This window comes from Salvia splendens, chromosome 16 (genome assembly GCF_004379255.2).
Source record: "Salvia splendens isolate huo1 chromosome 16, SspV2, whole genome shotgun sequence".
Classification (NCBI taxonomy): Eukaryota; Viridiplantae; Streptophyta; class Magnoliopsida; order Lamiales; family Lamiaceae; genus Salvia; species Salvia splendens.
Genome location: NC_056047.1, coordinates 8,846,628 through 8,870,936, shown reverse-complemented (window position 1 = coordinate 8,870,936; position 24,309 = coordinate 8,846,628). Strand labels below are relative to the sequence as shown.

The following is a 24,309-nucleotide window of genomic DNA, read 5'->3' as shown; positions in this document are numbered from 1 at the left end:
AGTATTTATTTTAATTATTTTTAATTTTGAATTTAATTGCTATTTTTACATGAGTAGATCTATTGTATTTTGTTTTTGGAGTTTTTTCATACCATATAGATATATTTGATGTAATAATATTATTTTTTTTTGATAATGTTCTAATCATTCATATGGTTAATGATGTGCAATGGCAAAAAAAAAAAACTAAACCATATATATTTTAAATATGCGCAAAAATATTTTACATCACAATTAATATCATGTGAAAATTAATAATATTAAATTAATTAAAAGTAACTAAAGTGTATATCATATGAAAATTAAAAAAAAGTTAATTACAGTAATATCATATGAAAATTAAGTTTTAACTAAAATATTTTACATCATGTTTAATATCATAAAGATTAACAAAATTAAGTTAAATAAAATAATTTGAATGAATTTGTTCAGAAGACTAATCACGAAATTATGTGAATATACATGGATGCATATTTTTCATATATAGGAAGTTCAAAAGGTGTTACCATATTTTGGCCTTTTTCTAAAGAAGTGAATGATATATTATGTATGATTAGTTTGAGTATTAATCACTTTCCATTTGTCACATAATTATTGGGTAGACATGCCATGTCATAATGACACCTTGGTGTGTCTTGACTAGTGAATTTTTTCTCCAAAACCCCACCTTCCTCCTCCCGCCTTTTTTCTCTCCCGCCGCGCAAAACCCTAGCCTTCTCCGATTCAACTCTCCCTTGCACTTACCCCAACCACTGTAAATGGCGGCGGCGGAAGCACCAGCACCGTCTCAATCCGAAATCGCGAACGAAGGACCGGTTCTCAATCTAGTCAACAAGCGTCTCCGCGCGCTGCGGAAGAAGCTCAATCGCATCTCGCAGATGGAAGAATCTCGCGCTCAGGGTAAAACTCTCAACAAAGAGCAGGAGGAAACCGTCCGTTCAAAACCCTACGTCGTTGCCGGCATAGAGGAGTTCGAGAAAATCCGCCAGCCGCTCCTCAGCGCCGTTGATCAGGAAATTGAGCTCGCTCTAGCGAAGAACAGCCACAAAACTGACAGCTCGACGGGCGAATTCGCGAACGAAGGAGTCGCCGCCGCCGAGCCGGAGGGGAAGGAACAGATCGGCGACGCTTCTGCGGTTTCTGATCTGCTAAATCTGCTGTATTTCGGTATCATTTTCGATGTGCAGACTCTAATGAGTGCGAACGATAACATGCTGAGGAGGACGCACGAGAGGAATTGCTGCTTGACGTACGACTACGTTACAGACGATGATGCTGCTGGCGATCCTCTGAAAGAGTTAGATTTGGACGTGATTGCGGCGGTTGGGGGTTTGTTGATTTCACGACCGGTTAATTCGAGCTTGTCACATAAGGATTCGCTGGAGAAGTGTGCTGAGCATGCTAAGCTATGGCTAACCAACGCTGACCAACCAATTGAGGCGGGGTCAAATATCACTTGTATGAACACCTTGCAATCGTTGTTTGTTGAAATTTGATTGTGATTTGTTTACATTTGTGAATGCTATGCGTATTCTTCGTTGTGTTTGTTATAACTGTGTGATTGTCGTATCGTAGATTCTAGTTTTGGTTGAAGTTATGGAGTGTCTGTTTCTTTTTTACTGCTGTCAATTTCTGGCTATTTTTGGTCTGTTTGAGTTTAATCATTTAGATAGAGATGTTTCCTTTGATTGTGGCAATGCATAGCTAGTTTTTGTGCATATGTGAATTGCGATGCATGATTAGCCTGGTGTTGATTGACATTATCACTATTGTTTTAGCTTATTGGTTAAAGTACTGATTTGTGAAGCTAATATCATTTCAAGTTGTCTTGTCTCGGTATTCATATTTGCATGTGTATCTATCTATCTATCTATCTATCTATCTATCTATCTATCTATCTATTTGTATGGCCGTAGTATGTATTATTATAACTTTAATATTACTTTAATTGTGCTATTGTTGTTGTGATTCTTGATTGTGTTGTTCTAATGAAATTATGTGGCTCATACATAGATTGTATCCTGTATTATGATTTTGTTGCGAGTACCTTGATTCATGTCATGTAATATGATTTAGGGTGGGTGCCTTGACTCTGTCCTGTAATGTGATTTTTATGTAAATACCTTCTATCCTGTAATATGATTTTGTGGCTGGTACTTTGATTCTGTCTTGAAATGTGATTATGCTGCTGATCCCTGATTATGTTCTGTTATGTGATTTTGTTGATGCCTATTTTTCATAAAATATGTTTTCAACTATGCAAAATGATGTTTATTGAGGAATTAGTATTTACATTTTTCACTCACATGATTTGTTTCAGATGCCGGATTGAGGGAAAAGTTAAACAAAATTATGGCGTCAGAGTACTTTACAACTACTCCAGAGATAAAGGCTCCAGTTGATGTGGCTGCTGCTGCTGCTGGAAATTATACTTTTCAGGTGCTGCCAGTCCATGGTTCTGTGATTCCTCCAGCCAGCATGCATGTCCCAGTGGAAAGCTCGGGTACTGAGTTTCAGCAAGAGGTAAGATCATCATGATATATGTATATATCGCTAAACTGTACTAGTTTGACATTGTCTATACAATTGGAAGTTCTTCAATCGAATGATGTCGAATTTTTATGTGTTACCTTTTTCTGTCTGTCATTCTTTGTGCGAGAAAATGTTGGAATTCTTGATTAACTATAGCAACAGGACCCCAAAGCCTCATGTATATCATTTAGGAAGTTCCTGTACTTATAAATTTTTTAGAACCATGAAACTGATCAAGTAGTTGGCTTAGAAATCTATACTGCTGAATAACTCGCAGAATAGTCCTTCACGAATCTCTTCGTGACCAAGTTTATGCCTGTTGTTCAAAACCTCAAAAGACCTTGTGTAATTGGATAAACATCAATTTAAATGCGAAACTGTTTCTGTTATATCAAAATGTCCTGATTATATTAGTTTAAATCATGAACTGTTGTCATCCATATCATCAGTAAATAAATAAAAATTCTGAAGTCAAAATAAACTCTTTTTCCTCAACGCTATTCATCTCTTTCTCTATCTTCTTCTCCAATGATCTTCCAGTAAAAGAGCAGACAAGAATTTTCCCAAGAATGTCCACAGCATCTTTAATTCCTTTAATTTATCTTTTTCAAACCCATTCACTAGTACTACTTTGTCAGAATAAAGATTGCTGAATATCTTTATGACTATGGTAGTGAGCACTGAGAAGTGGGTCATTTTCTTGCATTCTTTGGTCTTATAGTGGATATCATGGTCAAGTTTGGTGTCAAAGTATGCTAATCAGAACTCAGAAGTGGGTATGAGACCATATTTGTCAGAATCTGTACTCCTCCAACTCTACAAATTACATGTTTAATTTGGTCTTGATATTTGTCATTTCATGTTAGTTGTAATGTTCTTTTCCTTTGTATCCCATTTACCGAGCCTTGTGTCTTTCAGGAAGAACAGTCACCCAATTCCCCAGACAATGAAATATATGGTGATGAAGCAGCCGGACGAGTTGAACTTCACCAGGTAGTCCTTTCCCCTTAGTACAAGTATTTAGCTAGCTAGAGGCATCGCACTTTGATTTCCGTTCTCTGCCCTGACCATTCATTAATGCTCCGCCATATTGGTCTTAGGGAGGATTAGATGTACAAAATCAATCAGAAGATCAGGCCGAAACAGAGCATGGCATACCCGACAGTGATGCTTATCAAGACTTGACAGATGCTGACATGAAGGAGCAGCATCACACCCCTCGTAAGCCATATCAGAACTACAGAGGTGGACGTGGTGGTAATGGCCGCAGAGGAGGATACAGCAATGGCCGTGGAGGGCGAGGGGGCAATAGGGGAGGCTATGATCAGCCTGGTGGTTATCAGCCAAGGAACAATTATAACTACAGAGGCCGAGGCGGCAGGGGTATGGGTGGAAACTTTGGTTACCAGGGCCCACCTGGCAACGCTCAAACTGCATCCTAGATCTTTTTCCAAGGTAGTAGTATCATGGAAAAACCTTTGCACCCTTTTTCGGTGTTTAATGTGGAAGTACATTGACGAGTAAATGAAATACTTTTGAACTTTAAACTTGCCCGTCTGAGCTAGGATTCACTGGTCGATTAGCACGTTCATTGTTCGTTCAAGGTATCGTGATCTCGTTAGTCTAGATGCTATACTTTTTTTTATGGATTTATGAATTTAAATTTAAAGACTATGCTATAGTGGACTCAAACCCGAGCCATTTGGCATCAGTCTACGCTTTTTATTCAGCTTTAGGGGGAATAATGATATTAGCAAATAAAGTTTTTTAAGATCATTACGTACGTCTTTATCTTCATATATTTCTTTTTTAAGTGCAATGATTTACGTAGAATGAATGATTTCCAAGTGATGGGCGACGCATGAGATGACAAAATAGTGTTTCCTCACAATTCTCACGTAGGAGTGTGAGATAATTGTATTTGTATATGTGGATTATATTCTTTTTCACTCGTTACACCTAACTCAACACGAACCATATTCTTGCTACAAAGGAAAAAACAAGAAAGCTGAACTAACTTATGGAAAAAATAATCGAATTGAAGAAGACGCCGATTGTAGTTAAAAAGGGAATCCTCATTATCTAGATGACAGAGGTTAAGTTACACAACACATAAAGTTTGATTCTAAGTTGTTTTTTTTTGCCATCGATAGAGATTCCTTTTTACACTTGGCACGTTATGCAAAGAACATTATACTTTGTTCATCGTATGAAAGTTGACTTGTATTAAATGGAATAGCACTTGCAATTTGCATAATCATAAAAAAAATTGTATAAAGAGGGAGCACATAGTTTGCTTCATTTGATCGATTCAAGATAAGGATACTCGTAGGCATCCTAACCATACCTACTTCGTTTTTTATATATGCTTATTCTTTCCACTCCAATATAGTAGTATGAAGCATTTTTATGCTTCATCACAGCACTGGTTCCATGCACTCTTACCAAAAGATATTACTATAATTATAACAATTACTAGAACATTTATATATAAATTAAAAAAATGAAAAGTCAGGAATATTAGAATAAAGAGTGCTCCACAATAATTTCTGGACTCTTTTATGAGAAATAGATTACAAAGAAAACCATATTATAGTTCCAGTGATCAATAGAAGCCATCAACATAAAGAAAGAGTCTATTCAGGAACATATTCTGCATGGAAAAAGTGGATCATCAACCACTATAAAATCAAGCATTACTAGCAATGCTCAATTCAAACCAAAATATACATTCAAATTAGTGAAGAAGAAGAAGATGGGAGCTGGAGTTTCAACTGGTTATGAGACTTCACCTGCAGGAACTTATGGATCAGCGACGAGGAAAGGCCATGTGGTTGCTTTCCATTCATCGAAGACCTGGAAAATCCACTTTGAAGCCTCTAAACAGACCCCGAAACTGGTAAATATTGTGTTTGTTACTTGCTACTAATTTGATACCTGAACTGATGTGAGATTCTTACAAATTCCATTTGTGTTGAAAGCTCGTTGTCAACTTCACAGCAGCGTGGTGCGGGCCCTGCCAGTATATTCAACCTGCAGTGGATGGATTTGCAGAAATATACAGAGATGTGGACTTCGTCAAGATTGATGTTGATGAGTTGGATGTAGGGACGATGCCCTGTCTTTTTCAGTCAAAATTCTAGCCATTTATGTCTGAAAAAACTGATCTTTCTGTAATTATATGAACAGGATGTGGCACAGGAATTCGAGGTTCAGACAATGCCGACTTTCGTGCTGATGAAGAGAGGGAGAGAGGTCGACAAGGTTGTCGGAGCCAAGAAGGAAGACCTGAGGAAGAAGATTGACAACCATAGAATCTAAACACACGAATGGTTGAGACAGTGCAATCCATATGTTTCTAGTGATGAGTTGGGCCAAACAAATAGTCAAAGGAAACAATTCTCTGTGTTAAAAAATGAACAAACAAGATTCCACCAAAGAAACAACCAAGAAATCAAGATATATAACTTGAAACAAAATTACAAAGAAATATTGCATTTTACAGATTTCCACATCAATTTCAAGGGAACATTTCTGTTTAGCTGCTAAGTCTGAGCTAGAGATATTCGCTAAGCACGAAAAGGAAACCAATCTCAATCTGTTTTGCCTACTATGCACAGGAACTTTTTTTTTTCTGTTCCGAAAATCGATTGGTTCAAGAATATACAATAGAGTTGAGACGAGTAATTAATAAGCATTCCAACTGACCCCAGAATTAACCGGATGTCCTGCCCAAAACCCTCCTGAGGTCCGATTTCTGATCAGACGTGAGTCTCGAGGGAAACTTGATGTCAAACTTGATCCGTAGATCTCCGTGTTTGCCTGGTTCTTTCGATATAGGCATGCCCTCATTCTGGATCATCATTTCATAGCCAGGTTTTACTATATCCGACACTGTGACAGTGAGGTCTCGTCCGTCTAAGGTTGATATTTTCAGAGTCTTTCCCGTGAGAGCATCGAGCAGAGAGATCTTTTGGTTGATTATAAGATCATTGCCATCCCTCTTGAAGACCTGGTGTGGCTTCTCGTCCACAATGAAGATTAGGTCTCCCGGGGCAGCACCAGCTTCATGGTTCCCTTTCTCAGGAAAGGTAATCTTGGTTCCCTTCTTCCAACCGGGCTTGATGTGTATTGATAAAACCTCTTCAACCGTGGCTGGCTTGCTGCAATAGACAACATGACACTTATCATATCTCTAGCATCATCTTTCTGGTTAAGAACTCATGCATCTTGACAAATTTGTTTGTGAATCTAATATTATTTGCGCTCAGAAAGGACGAGCAAGAAACGAGTGAAAAACATATACTTTGACAACAACATTCAAACTACTAAGTTAGACATGAACACATCCCACATAGCAAAACTCATATTGGGATAAATCAAGAATGCACACACAACCACAACTACAACCACAACCACAACCACAACCACAACACTATAATGAACCCAAGGACTTCAAGCTAACCCAAGCAAGCAATGCAGCATTGCGCGGAACATACATCAGAAAATTCTTATAGAAAAAAGAAGCATAGTTTATCTCTATGTCATCTATCCACCAACACCTAAAACAAGAAACATATATCTTTAAAAGCAATACTGTTTCTCAAAATAGCAAATCAAGATAAGAACAAAGGAAAACCTGTCTCCTACCTCATTCACACTTCAATCACAAGAAGGCCAAAAACCCAATATTCTCAAAGCCGAAAACTTTACAATAAGGAATATCAATTAACCTTAAAACAAGCACCTTATTCTTAACCCATACATTACCACACAAAAAATAACATTCATACTAATTTCACAAGCAACAAAAATTCTCACAAATCACTTTCTTAGACTAATTGCAATAAACCTCACAAATCTCATCACAATTAGATACAAAAAAATTAAAAATTCAAGAAACACAATAAATAATAAACAAATCACCTACCCTGACCCATCAAGAACAATTCTTGATATCTTCATCTTCCTCTTCGACCCCTTATACAGATCCTCCAAGCTACACGCCAGCTTACTCTCCATCACCGCCGCCTTCTTCAATTCCCCACCTCCTCCTCCGCCGCCGCCGCCACTCCTCCCTCCATCCATCCCACCAAAAAACTCCTCAAAAATATCCTCTGCATCTCTGGGGCTGAACTTAAACCCCGCTCCTCCGCCGCCGTAGCCGGAATCCATGTCCTTCGAGCTCGGCGGCGGGTAGAGACCCGATTTCAGCCCCTCTTCTCCGTACAAATCGTAGATCTTCCGCTTCTGCGAATCGCTCAGGACATCGTAGGCCTCACTAATCTGCTTGAATTTGGCCTCCGCCTCTTTAGTGTTGACCGCGTTCTTGTCAGGGTGCCATTTCATCGCCAATCTCTTGTACGATTTCTTCAAATCTTCCTCCGTCGCGTTTCTAGACACTTTCAGTATGTTGTAGTAATCAACCCCCATTTCGGAACTGAATAAAGATTCCACCTTTTTACGTTTTCCCCTCTTCTATGGCACTAAACCCCCCAAAAAATCGAAAATTGGAATGCTTCGAGGTGCGATAAGGAAAATTCAGGGAAGATGGTGAAATGGGAGACGGTAAATTGGGGTTTTTTTCCGGTGAGGAATTGGAATTGGGGAAGAGGGAGGTGGGTGAGTGTCGATATTTTCAAGGTGGTTGGTTAAAGTGGCGTTTTGGGAGAATCTGAGATTACAGTTAGGAGAGGAAGAAAAGTGGTCGTGAAATCCTAGGGCGTGTTTGGGAATGATCACGAGAATAATTCCGTCTCAACCAAAAGTACTTACCAAAAGTAACAGCAAAAGAAACATGTTTTCTACTCTTTTTTTTTCAATTGTGTTGTTTTATTTTATGTTTCTTCTGCCTGGGGCAGATTAATTTATAGGGTGACCAAGTGTATAGTTGAATGTTTGTGGGTTCAAAAAGTTAAATTATTTTTTATAAATTGAGTTTATTTTGATCTTTTAAGAGTATTCAAGGAGTAGAAATCTTTTGCTTTTGCGTCTTAAATAAGAAAAAAAATGACTCGATTAAGATTTGAAGGTATAGTTTTTTTATTTGAGTAAGAGCTGAAACGTAAATTTAGCGGTCAAAAAATGTATACTAAAAAAGTGGACAAATTTGTTTAAGGTGATTTCTAAATTGACTTCTTCATATAATGGAAATTAATACATTTCATAAATACAAAATATTATAGATAATCTTGACTTACAAAAACACTAGAGTAGTTTATTACTTCTAATCTAAAATTTTGTTGATTCATTTATGTACAGTCAAAAAATTGTCGTTATAGTTGAAAATTGCCGCCAAAGTTAATGAACTTTGTTATGCATGATATACACAAGGGATTTCTGATATGCTGAAAATCCTAATGTGAATTGTAGCAAAAGTTATATTGTTTCAATATATCAGCGTATCAGACTTGATTGAAATCATACTAGTGAGTGTGGTACATTAGTATCATTTTATATGAATTAATTGAACTCATAACATACTTACTAGACTTGCTTGGTATTGGTTAAGTCAACATAATACGTATGACATGAAAACGGCGCCCACTCGCTGGCCGGCGAGTGGGCATCACGGACGAACCGGAGCTCGCCACGTCTCGCAAGCTGTCCCTCCGGGACGGGTGTTTCTCCGTGACGGGATGGAGACGGAAGGCTGCAACGCCGTCCCTTAACCGTTCCGTCACTCCAGGACGAGATAAGTGACGGGTAAGGGACGCGTTGCGGAAGGCCTTATGTTGCATGGATTCAATCAATTCATACTACTAGAATTAACTATGTTTACTAGTATGGATTAGTTGAATTCAGTCGATTCATATCATATTTATCTCATATAACATTATACGTGTTCATACAAATTCCACCAATCCAATTCATATAAAACCATGAAATCAAAAACCTCAAACAATATCCTTTATTAATAACTATTGAACCAAAACACAAGAAAACCTACAATCAAATTCGGCAAAAATTAACATGATAAAAAAACCACCACAATACACAAAAAAAACTGATATGATCACACCTAAATAAGATAACTTTGTCACATCTTGCAATCAAAATTTAACTAAAGATATAAGATAATAAAATCATAGAGTAATTATGAAGAAATCATAACGAGGAGACAACGAGCGATCTCCTACCCCTCCAGTGACCCCAAACCTATCTCGGTTCTGAACCCCTCCCAACGACGCACTGAGCACCCTAACTCGCGCTCCGGCACCCCTCATTTATTGCGGTAGCGGGTGCCCGTAACTCCACTCTATATCCTTCCTTATCTTTGATCATCTTCCTTCACTCAACTTCACATCCTCGTCATCGCATGCAATTCACTGTTGGAATGTGTATTCTAGTTTATGTTTATCTATCTATGAAATGCAAATCATACACACTGACATATTATATTGTGCGAGTGTATTAGTATTTGTCAGATAAAATTAACTTAATGCATTCCTACGCGCTAATTTGTGCATAGCATGAGATTTTAAATGCAAATTAGCTAAAATTATCGTAGTGCATGTTTGTACGCTCAAGGAAAAAATAGTAAGAATATGTACTCCCGCTGTTATAATAAATATGAAACATTTATTTTTCGGCATGAGATTTTATGTAATGTTATTTTGTTAGTTGATGAAAAAAGAGGAAAAATAGAAATGATGTTATTTCCATATTAAAAAATATTTTATTTTTAGTGGTACACCCTCAAAAAGAAAAACGTTTTATTTTTAATGGGACAAATAAAATACTACTAATTTAGCAGAACTATATTGTTATATTCTCTTTGTCCCCAAAGAGTATGAACTAGTATTTTTTTTCGTCAGTCTCAAAGAGTATGAGCTTTCTAATTTTAAAAAATTCAAACAACATAGTCATCCTACACATCATTTTATTTACAACTTATATCATTACCATTAACACTTATACCATTATAATAATATGGACCACACTCTCCACTAATATTATTTTCACTACCCTTTCTCCTTCTCTCTTACTTTTTCCCTTATTTATTAAAATTTGTGCTGAATCCAAAGTTCATACTCTTTATGAAAGAGGGAGTAGTATATTTTGTCTCCCTCAGTCCACGTCTAAAATGGAAGTAATTTTATATACTCCAATTTTCTTCGGAAAATAATGGTATGCAGTTTTGACGCATACATCATTGCAAAGAAAAGTACAAGTACTATCACTGATTACATCCATATTTCTCAAGATTCCATCAATTCCCCAAATAAATCTTAAAGTTTGTGAAATTTAAATATCATCTTCAAAATCTCATGATTGTGTTTTACTATCATTCTCCCTTCATCTCCAAACAAAGTACTTCCTCCGTCCCTCACTATTTGCACTTATTTCCTTTTTGACGTCCCAAGTTATTTGCACTCTTTCCATTTTTAGTAACAATTTATACCTACAGCCGTAATTGTTGACTTTGTCTATCATTCATTCCTTAATCTCCGTGCCCAAAAGGAAATGTGCGAGTAGTGCAGGACGGAGGGAGTAGTATTCTCTTTGAAAACCAATTTTAAAACCAATAGGTGTCTTTTAAACACTTCTTTCAAACTTCCATACTATAATTGCCCTAAACACAATCACTCAATATCAAACGATGATCAAAGATAACAAGCATCTAATGAAAATAAATTGAATTCTTCGATAAAAACACATTGCCTCTACAAGATATGGCTTCCACCTTAGTTTCCTTTTCACCATAGTTGACCAAAACGAAAAGAAGAAGACATCCATTTCACTTTTCAGACAACAAACACACCCCTCGAATGCTAAAAGTAAATTATTTTCTAGTTGCACCCCAAATATCGAGAGATTAACAATTCACTTTTATTCTTTATCTCAGCTAAAAAAAAGCACACACAATTTTTAAAATTTTAAATTAAAAAGAAAAGAAAAAAGAATAGAAAGTGTGTGTCATGTGTGGAAAGGGCGAGAACGTGCAGACGCGTAAGCGGGTGGGGCCCACCGCTAGTGTCTACTCGTGCGATGTGAAATGCGTGTGCTTACTTTCCAAGGAATCTATCATTCGTCCGAATACGGCGTCGTTTGGGATCTGCTCATCGACATAATTTTGGGCCCATTTCATAACTAACAATAATGGGTCACTATCAAGTGGGTCAAAACTTTATTTGCCTGGCCCAATAATTATTTTGTCCATTTCCTTAAAGTTTTTATTATTTTCATTTAAATGAAAGTTTTCTAATTCTATATAAACACAAAGAGGGGACCCCCCTTAAAAAAGTGGAGGTTATTAGAGTTTTGAAACGTGGCTATTATTCTGGCCAAGATCTTGTGATCTTTATTTTCCTACTTTGTTTTTACTTTATGTAGATTGGGAGGGAAGGTTTATTCATTATTTTTCTATCATTATTACTTCCAATTTCTTTTATTTTGGATAGAGAGATGAGAACACCTTTTCCATTGAGATGTTTTTTTATCTATTGAATGTCGTAATAAGGTCCGACACTGAGTTACATGCTTATTGAATGTCGTAATGAGGTCCTGGGACATAGCACTCCATGTTTATTTCATTTACACTCTCATTAAACAGAAGTTTAAAAAGGTATTATTGTACCTTGATTTATTGGAATTATTTATCAAAGGTAAAGCCTATTATTCAGTTAGTACTGGAATATTGGGCTAAACCATAGCCCAAGTTATTGGGCCTATTCGGCACATTACAATAGATTTAGCTTATCTTGGACTATCTCATCGTAAGAGGATGTTTATTTTGAGCAGTAAGACGAATCTATTACAAAATAATCTAAATTAAGTGACTGTTTATTTTATAGATTGATTAATTTTGAGTTTCTTTAATCATCTTATCCTCAATATCGCGTGACATTTCGTGAAATATTAATCAGGACAAATAAAGTTAGAGCAATGTACTTCGAATTGTAGATTAAGGTTTTAACATAAAATGGAAGTTGTGTCTTGTGACAGTATACAAAATTCAGTCGCATAGAGTTGTTAGCATGATTGAAGACATTATTACATTATCAACAAACTCATCAGCCAATCATAAATTAACTGTTCCAAACACCATAATATCCCATTTATAGAGATATATATTGATGAAAAAAAGGGGGAGGGAACATAAGAAACTAGCAATTACACTTAACATTTATTACCTTGTACATTATCACTTTATACGAACCAAAAATCTTGAGGATTTTTATGTATCTTCCGAGGTTTAACTATCAAACATGCAAAACTGTTTATATTTCTGAGCTCCTTCTACAATACTTCCACAGTCTTCTTCGATTCTTCACTCACTGACATTGCCAGAACACGAGAAGACGTCACATAAACGTTTCATTTCACCAATACACGTCACAAATTGACAAGAAAACAAACTATGTAGCATAGGAGCTCACCAAAGCTGAATGAACACAATCAAGATTATACACACACACATAATATAGATGGCACAATCAGTCAATGAACTTGGCTACCAAGAGATAAAAGCATTTCGAGTCAAGGGCTCGTTCAATATTCAAGGATCAGGTATAATATGAGAAGGGTCACCTTTTGATGAAGGGGGGAGCACGATAACGTGCATGGTTGCGTTGTTGGGAGGGAGGTGGAGGCGGAGAGGGTAGAGCTTCCCGTTCAATGGGCTTTTGGTGCAGACAGTGAGGCCAGGGATTCCCAGCTCATCCTCCAGCCTGCCCGCCAGTTCACTCACTTGGAAGCCCTTGAATGCAATGCAGAGCTCCTCAGACTCATTCTCGACTTCGCCATACTCATTGGCTAGTTGGAAATAGATCAGCCTGCCATCGCTTCCCTTTGGAGGCGAACCATCCCACTGCACCAAAATTAAACACTCCCAAAATCATTCTATCAAACCAACTACATTCATGAATATGATAGCCAATATCAATTCATTTTGGTCACAGTAAGCATGAACACACAGACACACACCAAGAATCATAGATGAAAATGTAAATCATATGAACTGCATTCCTATAGCAGAAATAAATCAATTCATTTTTTGTCCAGTTTTTTATCTATAAACACACACACCAAGAATCATTAGCTGAAGAGCAGAAATTAATTCATATTGTCAATTTTTTTTATCTATAGACATTACACACCATTGGAGAGTATGAACTTACACAGAGAATGGGAAAAATTTAGATATTCAATTGCTTCAACACAAATTCGACCATCATTTTTTGAATATTAATTCAATTAATTAAACATTCCAATTCGTTCAATCGCAAATGGAACAAACCAGAAATCAACAAAACAAATGAAATCAGAACAAAAAAAAGCTCAATAGTCGAAATTACCTCTGGCCTAGAAAAGCTAGCAGACTGAGACGACTGGCTAGTGGTCGGCGAGGTCTCGTCGGAGGCAAAACAATCCTCCTTTTCCACCACGATCTGCGGCGGCGGCAGAAACTCCACAACCTGAACCTCCCAAAGAATCCAGTCTCTTGTGACCGTCCGATGCGGAATATCATGCGTGATCGAGTTCCTCCACGGCGGAAGCCCGCCGTTAGCCCGCAGAAAATGCCCGTACCTAGTCTTCAATTTGACGGCGCCGCTCTCCCTGATCGGCTCCCACTCGACGGAGCTGTCGAGGCGCGGGGGCAGCGTCTGCAGCACCTTGCGCCCCGTCATCCCAAGCAGAAACGGCTGATTCGACGCCGTGAGGTACTTGCCGTAGCAGCTCCTCAGGCGGATTATGGTGTCGGAGCTCTCGACGAACTCGACAGCCCATTTGGCCGATTTTGAGTCGCCGCTGCGCTCCTGCGTGACGGAGACCTCGTCGTCCTCGGCCACGAGGTACTTGCCGTGCGAACCTTTCAGCCGCACCGTTTTCGAGTTCTGAAATGAGTCGATTGCTGACATTCGTGGCCCGATGGAGAAGAGATGTTGATGATGATGATGCTGCACATTTATAGAGAGAAAAATTAAGTAGAAAATTGGGGATTAGGTTTTTGGTGGGGAATTAGTGTGATTTGAACTACATTAATTTGGGTTTTTTGCTGTCATATTTTTGTTGTGTTGAAATATTTATTGTTTTATTTTATGAATATATGCCTTCTTAATTTAAGGGAAAATTGAAAACATCTGAACATGTATGTGAGACTAAGTTCTTTACAAGATTTCAATTTTCTTTGTTTTTTTAAGTAAAAAAACATTCCTAGTACTATATATTAGTGGATCCTAGCCACCTAGTTAATATTTATAAATTAAATCTGCAAAATGGAGTACATTATATAAATATTCTCACTCTTCCATACTAATCGATTCATGTTAATTAAGTCATTTTCTACTTTAAGAAATTTTAACATAATTAAGTCATTTCTATTTTAGTAAAAATTATTCATTCTCTTTATTCACTTTCTATTTTATGAAGTTTCGGCATAATATTTCTTACTTTATTCTCTTTTATTTAATTTATCATCTGCTTAGCACACTATTCTTAATCTTCATTCTAAAAATAAGTGCCTCAATTAACAAGGACAGGGACGGAGGAGTAATAGTCTAAAGTCTTAAACAAATATCACCTGATTTAGGAATCTGCAATAGTTCAAAACGTGACTTCAATAATCTACTAGGTTTAGTGTGGGTTGGTCTCATTAACTAATTTTTAGTTTATGTTACTACTATATACAATTATTGTGAAGTGCTGTTAGCAGTATTTAATCATTGATGAACATAAGAAAGTGAATTGTAATACATTTTGTTTTCCTGTTTGCTACATCTAATACAAATTATTGTTATTGATAGAGCATAGACTGATAATTAATACTATGTCACTATATTATTCTCTGTGCATCTTTCATTAACTCACCACCTTAAAATTAGTCTCAAAATCCTAAAATATCAGAACCATTTCAATAAACGAAGACAAAGACAAAAACAAATACAAATACTAACCGGTTAATAAAAGTAGCATGCTTTTTGCATCTTTATAAAAGGGAGTAATTAGTTATGCAACAAATCAACCAATAAATTATAAATACAAGGTGTCTATATATATGTATAGCAGTAGAAGGTAACATGTATGGCCTACCATGAATAACCCAATTGATAAATCATTAATCCAATACTAATCATCTTATAAAATTAAATAATGAGGTTAATGGCCTCCTAGTCATGTCATAACCACACCTTTCAAGATCCTAAAGCTTCACAATTACGCCCTTTCATTAAACTAATTGTAAATTATGCAAGTCATTCTCATTAAATCAATTACCTTTTGTTTTTACTATAAATATTTGTCAGTTTTGTTGGTTGTATTCTTTTTAGCGGTAGATGAGAGCTTAAATCACAATTTTATTAACTAGTATTACCGATAATCTTTATGTTGCAATCAATCAATCTTAAACATCGAATAAAATGCTACTAAGCGTAATCAATCTATTATGTGAAATAAATCTTGAAAATAAATGAATTTATATCTCCCCTTTTTCTATAATAAGTAGTACTACTAATATAAAAGGTAAAGAAGATTCTAAACCATTTTACACGATTGAAAATATCACAACTGAAAGTCTTTCTGAATATTGAGGGGTCACCAAATTTGACCGGCTATAAATAGTGGCAAATGGTTCTTCATAGTCAACTTTCGTATTCAATGATATTTAATGTATGAAATTCCACATATAGAATTTTTTTCCTGAGTACTTAATTCAATATTTATATGACTTAATTTTAGATTCAACAATAGTATCGGAGATTCGTAATAAAAATCAGCTTTTATGATATACGGCATAGTTAATAAAGAAAATCAGTGTAGTCATCGAGCTTAGCCTAGAAAATGTTGATGAAAAAAGAAAATAAATATCATCAAATAATTCATGAATTTTTATTCAGTTTATAATATAAATTCAACTTTTAAATTCATTAATGTTTACGGCAAACTAGAAACACTATACTTTTCAAACCACTCAAATTGACGGCTTAGACTTTGTGGCTCGTACATTCGATGATAAAATATGTGGACATCATTAAAATGTTTGAAATTATCAACTAAAGTGGAAAATTAGATCAAAATTCGTACTTAACAATTAATAAAAGAAATAGCTCCATTAAATTATCATCAACTATTTAACTAACCTATCGACGTAATAGAATTTATTGCTCAAATTATTTTCTCCCGTCATATTCTTCTGAAGGCAGCCCCTCAAAAAATAAATCAATATTCAATCTTAGCAACTTTCATCATTTTAATCACACTCCTCACTCCCTAAAGTTAATCACAGAAACCCTGAATTAGTAACATTTCATCTATCTAGCTAATTACCAAATCTAAAACATATCTGCCAAGCAACTAAACCCGCAAGAAATATAACGAATTCATGATAATCACGTCAAATCAACCAATTAATCTCCAAATTAAGCAAACAAAATTAAATTATTAAAAAAAACTTATTCTCATATTTGAAAAAAACAAACATACCTTCTTCATTGACCACCACCTCGACGGCGTCGCCGGAGTCATCGCCGGCGACCTCATCGGCGACTCGAACCCATACCCGATATCCAGCCCCGAAATCTCCTCCGTCACGGACGAGAAGCTCGACACCATCGACCAATAATCCTCCACCGCCTCGTCCTCCGCCACCTCCACCCCCTCCACGTCCCACACAACCCAATCCCCGGCGGCGCCTCCGCCGCACGCGCTGTCGTGAGTGACCGTGTTCCGCCACGGAGGCGTGCCGCCGTTCGCCCGGAGATAGGTGCCGGCCGCGGCCGCCTTGAGCTTGACCTGAAAGCCGTCCCTGATCGGTTGCCACTCGATCGCCAAATCCCTCGCTGGATTTTCCGGCGAGGTTTGGAGGACTTTGTGGCCGGTCATGCCGAGGAGGAAGGGATCGGCGGCGGCGGTGAGGTAGCGGCCGTGGCAGCTCTTGAGGCGGACGACGTGCGGGTTGGTGTCGACGAGGTCCACCAGCCAGCGCGTCCGCCTCGTGTCGCCGCGGCGGGTTTGCCGTGTCGACGACTGATCGTCGGCGGCGGCGAGGTATTTGTTGAGGTGGCTCTTGAGCCTCACGGCGGGAGTCTTTGTGAAGAATTCCATTTTTTGGGGGAAAAAGATGTGCTACTAATTGGAGAATAGTTGAGACATGCAAGAAATTTATATTAGGTGGGTGAAAAAGAGATTGTTTGTCGAGTTATTAGGAATTTGGGTTTTGGGTGATTAGAGAAATTTAATAAGTGTGGTGATGAATCCGCGAATTTCTGATGTTAGTGAATGCAGGAAAATACAGATCACGACACAAAGAATTTACGTGGTTCGATTTACTGAAGTAAATCTACGTCCACGGGAAGAAAAGAGGGCAGAGTTGTATTGCTTGATCTGTTTTCTACAGCTTACAAATACAAACTTGCTATTTGATATTTTATCTCTAGAGAGCGAGAGAGAGAGTCCCCTTAATCTATCTGATCTAAGTTCTATTTATACATTGAACTAAGATCGTGGCTTGCATCACCACTAATGATGGTTGTGGATGTCGTGGAGGTCATGCGATCCTGCATGGGCCCACTATCCTGCATGAGTTAATGACTGCTTGACACCACTAAATAGATCGTGGGTGTAGTGGAGATCGTGGAGGTTCTGACATGAGTTGACTATCTCCCAGTTCGGTCAAATACTGAGACCGAACTGCTGAACTATTGCCGAGCAGCTTTTGCCGGTCTGAGAGTAGAGCTTGATTGGTCGGCTTTTACCGAGCTGTAGGCTGGGGCCGAACTCTTTGGTAATGCCGAACTGATTGGTTGGCTTTTACCGAGCTGTAGGCTGGGGCCGAACTCTTTGGTAATGCCGATCTGATACTCTTCCTTGGGCTTTGGGCTGATGGGCCGTCACTGCTGTTGGGCTTGTTTAGTCCGTACTCCATCACTACCCCCCCCGAAAAGCGAAGTGAATTACTTCGGCGAAGCGAGTCACTTCGGCATTCTGGATAAAGGTACGGGGTAAGTTGATGTTTGTCTTTGGTCTGATGAAATAAACATCTTTGACCGGACTCGTCTTTGGTCTGATGAAATAAACATCTTTGACCGGACTCGTCTTTGGTCTGATGAAATAAACATCTTTGACCGGACTCGTCTTTGGTCTGATGAAATAAACATCTTTGACCGGACTCGTCTTTGGTCTGATGAAATAAACATCTTTGACCGGACTCGTCTTTGGTCGGATGAAATAAACATCTTTGACCGGACTCGTCTTTGGTCGGATGAAATAAACATCTTTGACCGGACTCGTCTTTGGTCTGATGAAATAAACATCTTTGACCGGACTCGTCTTTGGTCGGATGAAATAAACATCTTTGACCGGACTCGTCTTTGGTCGGATGAAATAAACATCTTTGACCGGACTCGTCTTTGGTCTGATGAAATAAACATCTTTGACCGGACTCGTCTTTGGTCGGATGAAATAAACATCTTTGACCGGACTCGTCTTTGGTCGGATGAAATAAACATCTTTGACCGGACTCGTCTTTGGTCTGATGAAATAAACATCTTTGACCGGACTCGTCTTTGGTCTGATGAAATAAACATCTTTGACCGGACTCGTCTTTGGTCGGATGAAATAAACATCTTTGACCGGACTCGTCTTTGGTCTGATGAAATAAACATCTTTGACCGGACTCGTCTTTGGTCTGATGAAATAAACATCTTTGACCGGACTCGTCTTTGGTCTGATGAAATAAACATCTTTGACCGGACTCGTCTTTGGTCTGATGAAATAAACATCTTTGACCGGACTCGTCTTTGGTCGGATGAAATAAACATCTTTGACCGGACTCGTCTTTGGTCTGATGAAATAAACATCTTTGACCGGACTCGTCTTTGGTCTGATGAAATAAACATCTTTGACCGGACTCGTCTTGTGTCCTAATTTGGCGAGTTTTATCGCTCGGATCGGACTTTCCGTTGTCCTAATTTGGGGATCGGACTTTCCCTTGTCCTAATTCGGCGAGTTTTATCGCGTGGATCGGACTTTCCCTTGTCCTAATTCAGGCAAGTTTTATCGCGTGAATCGGACTTTTGTTGCAGTTCGTTTCAGACGAAGTGCTTGATTTTTAAGCCGAATTGTGGTCTTGTATCCTCTTTAGAAGCTTGGACTTCACAATCGTTGGCTTATTGCAGTTCGTTTCAGACGAAGTGCTTGTTTCTTAAGCGGAATTGTGGTCTTGTATCCTCTTTAGAAGCTTGGACTTCACAATCGTTGGCTTATTGCAGTTCGTTTCAGACGAACTGACATCTCTTCAGTACGGAGGAGATGGAGTTCTCCTGTGGTTCCGGTACCGAGGAGGAACAGGAACATGTCGGGGTTGAGGATTCTTCTTTCCGGAAGACACGGCACTACTGCGGTAGTGACTTTCATGTCTGGAGGAGGAAGGAGAATCCACCCTTTTCGTCTTCGGCTCTTGGCTCTTTTGCAGGAAGGCTAAGAACTCATCCTGCTTCTCAGCCAAGAACAGCTTGACAGCCTCATTCAAATCAGGCTGCTGGGAAGACTCGGTGTGTGGACCTTTTGAGCGGCTTGTTCCTTCTCCGTGAGAACTGGAAGTAGATTTTTCACGAGGCTGCTTTCCAGGCCTATGGGCTGCTGGATTAGCTTCCTCATGGTTATCACGGACGGAGGCACGGGTGTTATGTGATCTGGTATGCATTTTTTTGGTAGAAGAGGATCAAAAACTCGCTTTATCACAAATTTGGTTCTCTGTTTCCCACAGACGGCGCCAGTGATGAATCCGCGAATTTCTGATGTTAGTGAATGCAGGAAAATACAGATCACGACACAAAGAATTTACGTGGTTCGATTTACTGAAGTAAATCTACGTCCACGGGAAGAAAAGAGGGCAGAGTTGTATTGCTTGATCTGTTTTCTACAGCTTACAAATACAAACTTGCTATTTGATATTTTATCTCTAGAGAGCGAGAGAGAGAGTCCCCTTAATCTATCTGATCTAAGTTCTATTTATACATTGAACTAAGATCGTGGCTTGCATCACCACTAATGATGGTTGTGGATGTCGTGGAGGTCATGCGATCCTGCATGGGCCCACTATCCTGCATGAGTTAATGACTGCTTGACACCACTAAATAGATCGTGGGTGTAGTGGAGATCGTGGAGGTTCTGACATGAGTTGACTATCTCCCAGTTCGGTCAAATACTGAGACCGAACTGCTGAACTATTGTCGAGCAGCTTTTGCCGGTCTGAGAGTAGAGCTTGATTGGTCGGCTTTTACCGAGCTGTAGGCTGGGGCCGAACTCTTTGGTAATGCCGATCTGATACTCTTCCTTGGGCTTTGGGCTGATGGGCCGTCACTGCTGTTGGGCTTGTTTAGTCCGTACTCCATCATGTGGGGATTTTGTTTCTTGGTGTGGGAGATGGGTTAATTAAATTGAGGGGAAATGGGAAAGAGTTGACGTATTGGGTGTATTGAAATTTCGAGGTTTTGGAATTTAGTTTTGATGTATGTTGTTTACGCGAGAAGGGGAACGTGTGAACTATATACACTGAATGATCGAGCATACTCCGTACAATTTTAGAGAGGGTAAAATCATTTGTAATAAAATAATGCTGACTCAATTTAGTTAGGACGGAAGGAGTACCATTATAGTAAAAATAAATCGAGATTCCTATTTTCGGATGGAGGAAATATTTCTTTTTATTTTATTTTTTTGTTATTAGACCAAATATATCTCTCAACATACCTAGCGACTATTCTCAATGTTAGTTTATAGTGAGTGGGATAACTTACCAAAGAATTTAAGATAGATAGTAGTACTCCTAAGATACAATATGAATCGCAAAATTAAGTATTTTAAAATGAATAAAATAAAATAGTAAAAATTAATTTTAACTATAAATTTAAAAACAATATAAAAGTTTTAAGCATAAAGTATTTTAAGGATCCATTTCAGTAAATACGAAATATAAAGGTGTAATATGAATTAATAAAAGAAAGAAAGAAAAAAGAATAAGTTAGCATTTATTATGAATTAATAAAATAAAGAAATAAGAGCAAAGAATGAGATAAGATGTACTCCATATGGATTAATAAAAGGAAAAAAAAGGGGAAAATTGTTAGACATGGGATAAGATGCAATCTGAATTGGTAGAAAGAAAAGAAAAAAATAAAAGAGAAAGGAAAGATTCATTTTAGTAGTCATGCAATAAGATACAATATGAACTAACTAATTAAAAAGAATAGAAAGAATATCAGATGTAATAAAAAATTAATAAAAGGTTAAAACACCAAATTAAAGCTCGGTCTCGATTATGGAGTGTGGAGTCTTATGGAATTAAACACCAAAAATCTAATAATGATTTACATATTATGGTTTTGCTTACTAATGTAAATAGTTGTTTCTCTTGATATTTTGATCAATTCGAAAATTATACATTTAAAATATTGGACTAAACATCACTCTCTGATCCTCGTTCTTCTCGATTTTGGAAATAGAATGGATAAACAATTTTCCAGTTCTAAACTATTGTTTTTCCAGCATAGTTTTTTGAGGTTGCCCTTTCCCAAATTTGTTACTGCTACACAATTTTATTAGTGCAGTAAGTACATAAAAGTAGTACTCCCTCCGTCCCGGACTACTTGCACTTATTTCCTTTCTGGGCGTCCCAAGTTATTTGCACTCTTTCCATTTTTAGTAAAAATTATCACCTACAGCCGCAATTGTTGACTTTGCTATACACTCATTCCTTAATCTCCGTGTCAAAAAGGAAATGTGCGAGTAGTCTGGGACTGAGGGAGTATTATCATTGTGTACGACTTATAGAATAATTTGATACTCGTGCGCCCAAGAGGCAGACCTAGTGGGATTGGATTGATTTGTTCTTTCTTGAATTTAGCTTTATAGAAAATTGAATTGCATATTTTTATATATGGCCATTATATGCCTTTGAATTAACCACATGATTTGCTAGGCAAGTGTCATTGTGTGAAGTATGTATAGTAATAATAGTACTACTTTTAAGTAACTCAAGAGATGTATGAACAACGTGAAACTAAATTTAAACTTGTGATCCGATTTTCTTTATCGGTAATATGTTTACAGCGGGAAATATACATATAGTCACGATTTTCTTTATCGGTAATATGTTTACAGCGGGAAATATACATATAGTCACGCACTGAGTAAATCATATTTTCACAGTTAGATGGATTAGACCGAGAATGCATTGACGAGTCTCAAAACTCGGGCTTATTTTTTTTTTTTTTGTCTTAACAAGTCCATTGCACCACTATGTTATCGTGTCGTGATCATAACTAGTTCTTGAGTTATACATATAGTCACACAATTTGAGCATATGAAACAAAAGTTGAGGATAAATCCAGAAAAGGGAGTTGGTGTAGTTGGGGGGGAAAAGGAAATAATATTGGGGTGCGAGTGTGATTAGGTCCTCATATAGTGTGGGCTGAATCAATGGTATTTGTCTCCACACACATGATGGTCTTCATAGAAAAGCATCTGATGCACTGTTTTAGCATGTAAATGGAAGTCATTTTGTGCAACTAAATAACTACTAATTGTAGTGGCAAATTTAAGCCACTCAAAAATATTCCTATTACCAGATGTTTTTTTTTAGTATTTAAATCCCGCTACGTTTTAGGTTAAATTCCGGTGCATGTAGTAAAACAGATTGTACTGTCACACCCCACTGAGATTTACTTATTTCTTTAGCATATATTCATATATAGAATAGTATCTTAAAAATTAGACATCATTATTTTTCTAGGATTCTGAAAGTATAACAGTTATTTAGAAATAAATGGATGGAGCACTTGAAATTTTTTGTCCCACTTTCACTGTCTGCACTCGTGACTCGTATTACATTATTAATTTTGTATTTATCCTTCAACGTGTCTGCTGCTTTAACTTTTACAATTAAAAAATATATATACTTCACACTTCTTAGTTATTATCTAACATTTAGATACGTGTTTTAAATTAAACAAGTTGAATATCCTGAGTATAAAGTCTTTGATGCTTCAAAATTGTGTGAGTGTAATTCAATTAAAACTTTTTTAGTAAAGAAGATGTATTTAATTTTGAATTGGGGAGAAAAAATTGTACAAAGGTAGAAAGTTAATTCCAAACAGATATAGAAGTAAAAGTATCAGCCAATTCTTAAGCTTGGACGTCTCTTTAGAAATCTAACAATAGTTTATTTCCAAACATATGTGATAGTATATAGATGTATATTATTTGAGTAAAATGATAAGTAGTATATATGAGAATGTAACTAAAGGGATATTAACATTGTGAAGCACAAGTTGATAGGTGGCAAAGTAGGTGAAGTTCTGTTGTGGAATAGGCGAGTGTACCACTACTGCTTTGTATGCGCGTGGGTTGTGGGAATCTACGTGGAATGCTTATCTCTTCTAGAAGCGCACGGAACCTCGGAACACGCTTTTACCGAGTCTTTAGTTGTCAAGAAATTATTCGTATTAGTATCGTGTTACAGTTACACATAAAAGATCATTTGAAATTTTTGACATTAAACCTAATCAATCGAAATCCCCATAATAATATTAATTGTTTTTAAATTAGTTCTATGCTACTTCTGAATTAACTTACCACGAAATAATCTATTTTTTGGACTCTAAAGAGTTATAACTTACAAACTTACTAGTAGTACTATTAAGATATGGTATACATTGCAAATATTGAGTGTTTATTGGAACACGTTATACGGTTATAGGTGTACTTTGAAATTTGAATGATTGATTAAGTGAGTGAGTTATAAGAGATTGCATGCCTAAAATTGTAACAAAATTC

The 24,309-nt window shown here is 37.3% G+C and overlaps 4 protein-coding genes across 4 annotated transcripts; 2 read left to right on the top strand and 2 right to left on the bottom strand.

Moving 5' to 3' along the window:
* Positions 1-648: 648 nt before the first annotated feature.
* On the top strand, positions 649-4,079 carry LOC121772243. Its single transcript, XM_042169263.1, has 4 exons — positions 649-1,458; positions 2,321-2,523; positions 3,451-3,525; positions 3,633-4,079. The coding sequence occupies exons 1-4, from the start codon at positions 759-761 to the stop codon at positions 3,972-3,974; spliced, it is 1,320 nt and encodes a 439-aa protein (XP_042025197.1). The 5' UTR covers positions 649-758; the 3' UTR covers positions 3,975-4,079.
* A 1,160-nt stretch (positions 4,080-5,239) lies between these two features.
* On the top strand, positions 5,240-6,022 carry LOC121772497 (thioredoxin H2-like). The gene is made up of 3 exons (XM_042169623.1): positions 5,240-5,431; positions 5,514-5,636; positions 5,722-6,022. The coding sequence occupies exons 1-3, from the start codon at positions 5,288-5,290 to the stop codon at positions 5,851-5,853; spliced, it is 399 nt and encodes a 132-aa protein (XP_042025557.1). The 5' UTR covers positions 5,240-5,287; the 3' UTR covers positions 5,854-6,022.
* Positions 5,962-8,421, bottom strand: LOC121772496 (dnaJ homolog subfamily B member 4-like). The gene is made up of 2 exons (XM_042169622.1): positions 7,463-8,421; positions 5,962-6,695 (listed from the first exon to the last, which is right to left on the bottom strand). Exons 1-2 carry the CDS (start codon positions 7,963-7,965, stop codon positions 6,248-6,250), a joined length of 951 nt encoding a protein of 316 aa, XP_042025556.1. The 5' UTR covers positions 7,966-8,421; the 3' UTR covers positions 5,962-6,247.
* Positions 8,422-12,513: 4,092 nt separating this feature from the next.
* LOC121772662 lies at positions 12,514-17,657 on the bottom strand. The gene is made up of 4 exons (XM_042169851.1): positions 16,957-17,657; positions 13,833-14,435; positions 13,066-13,345; positions 12,514-12,812 (listed from the first exon to the last, which is right to left on the bottom strand). The coding sequence occupies exons 1-4, from the start codon at positions 17,575-17,577 to the stop codon at positions 12,775-12,777; spliced, it is 1,542 nt and encodes a 513-aa protein (XP_042025785.1). The 5' UTR covers positions 17,578-17,657; the 3' UTR covers positions 12,514-12,774.
* Positions 17,658-24,309: the final 6,652 nt, after the last annotated feature.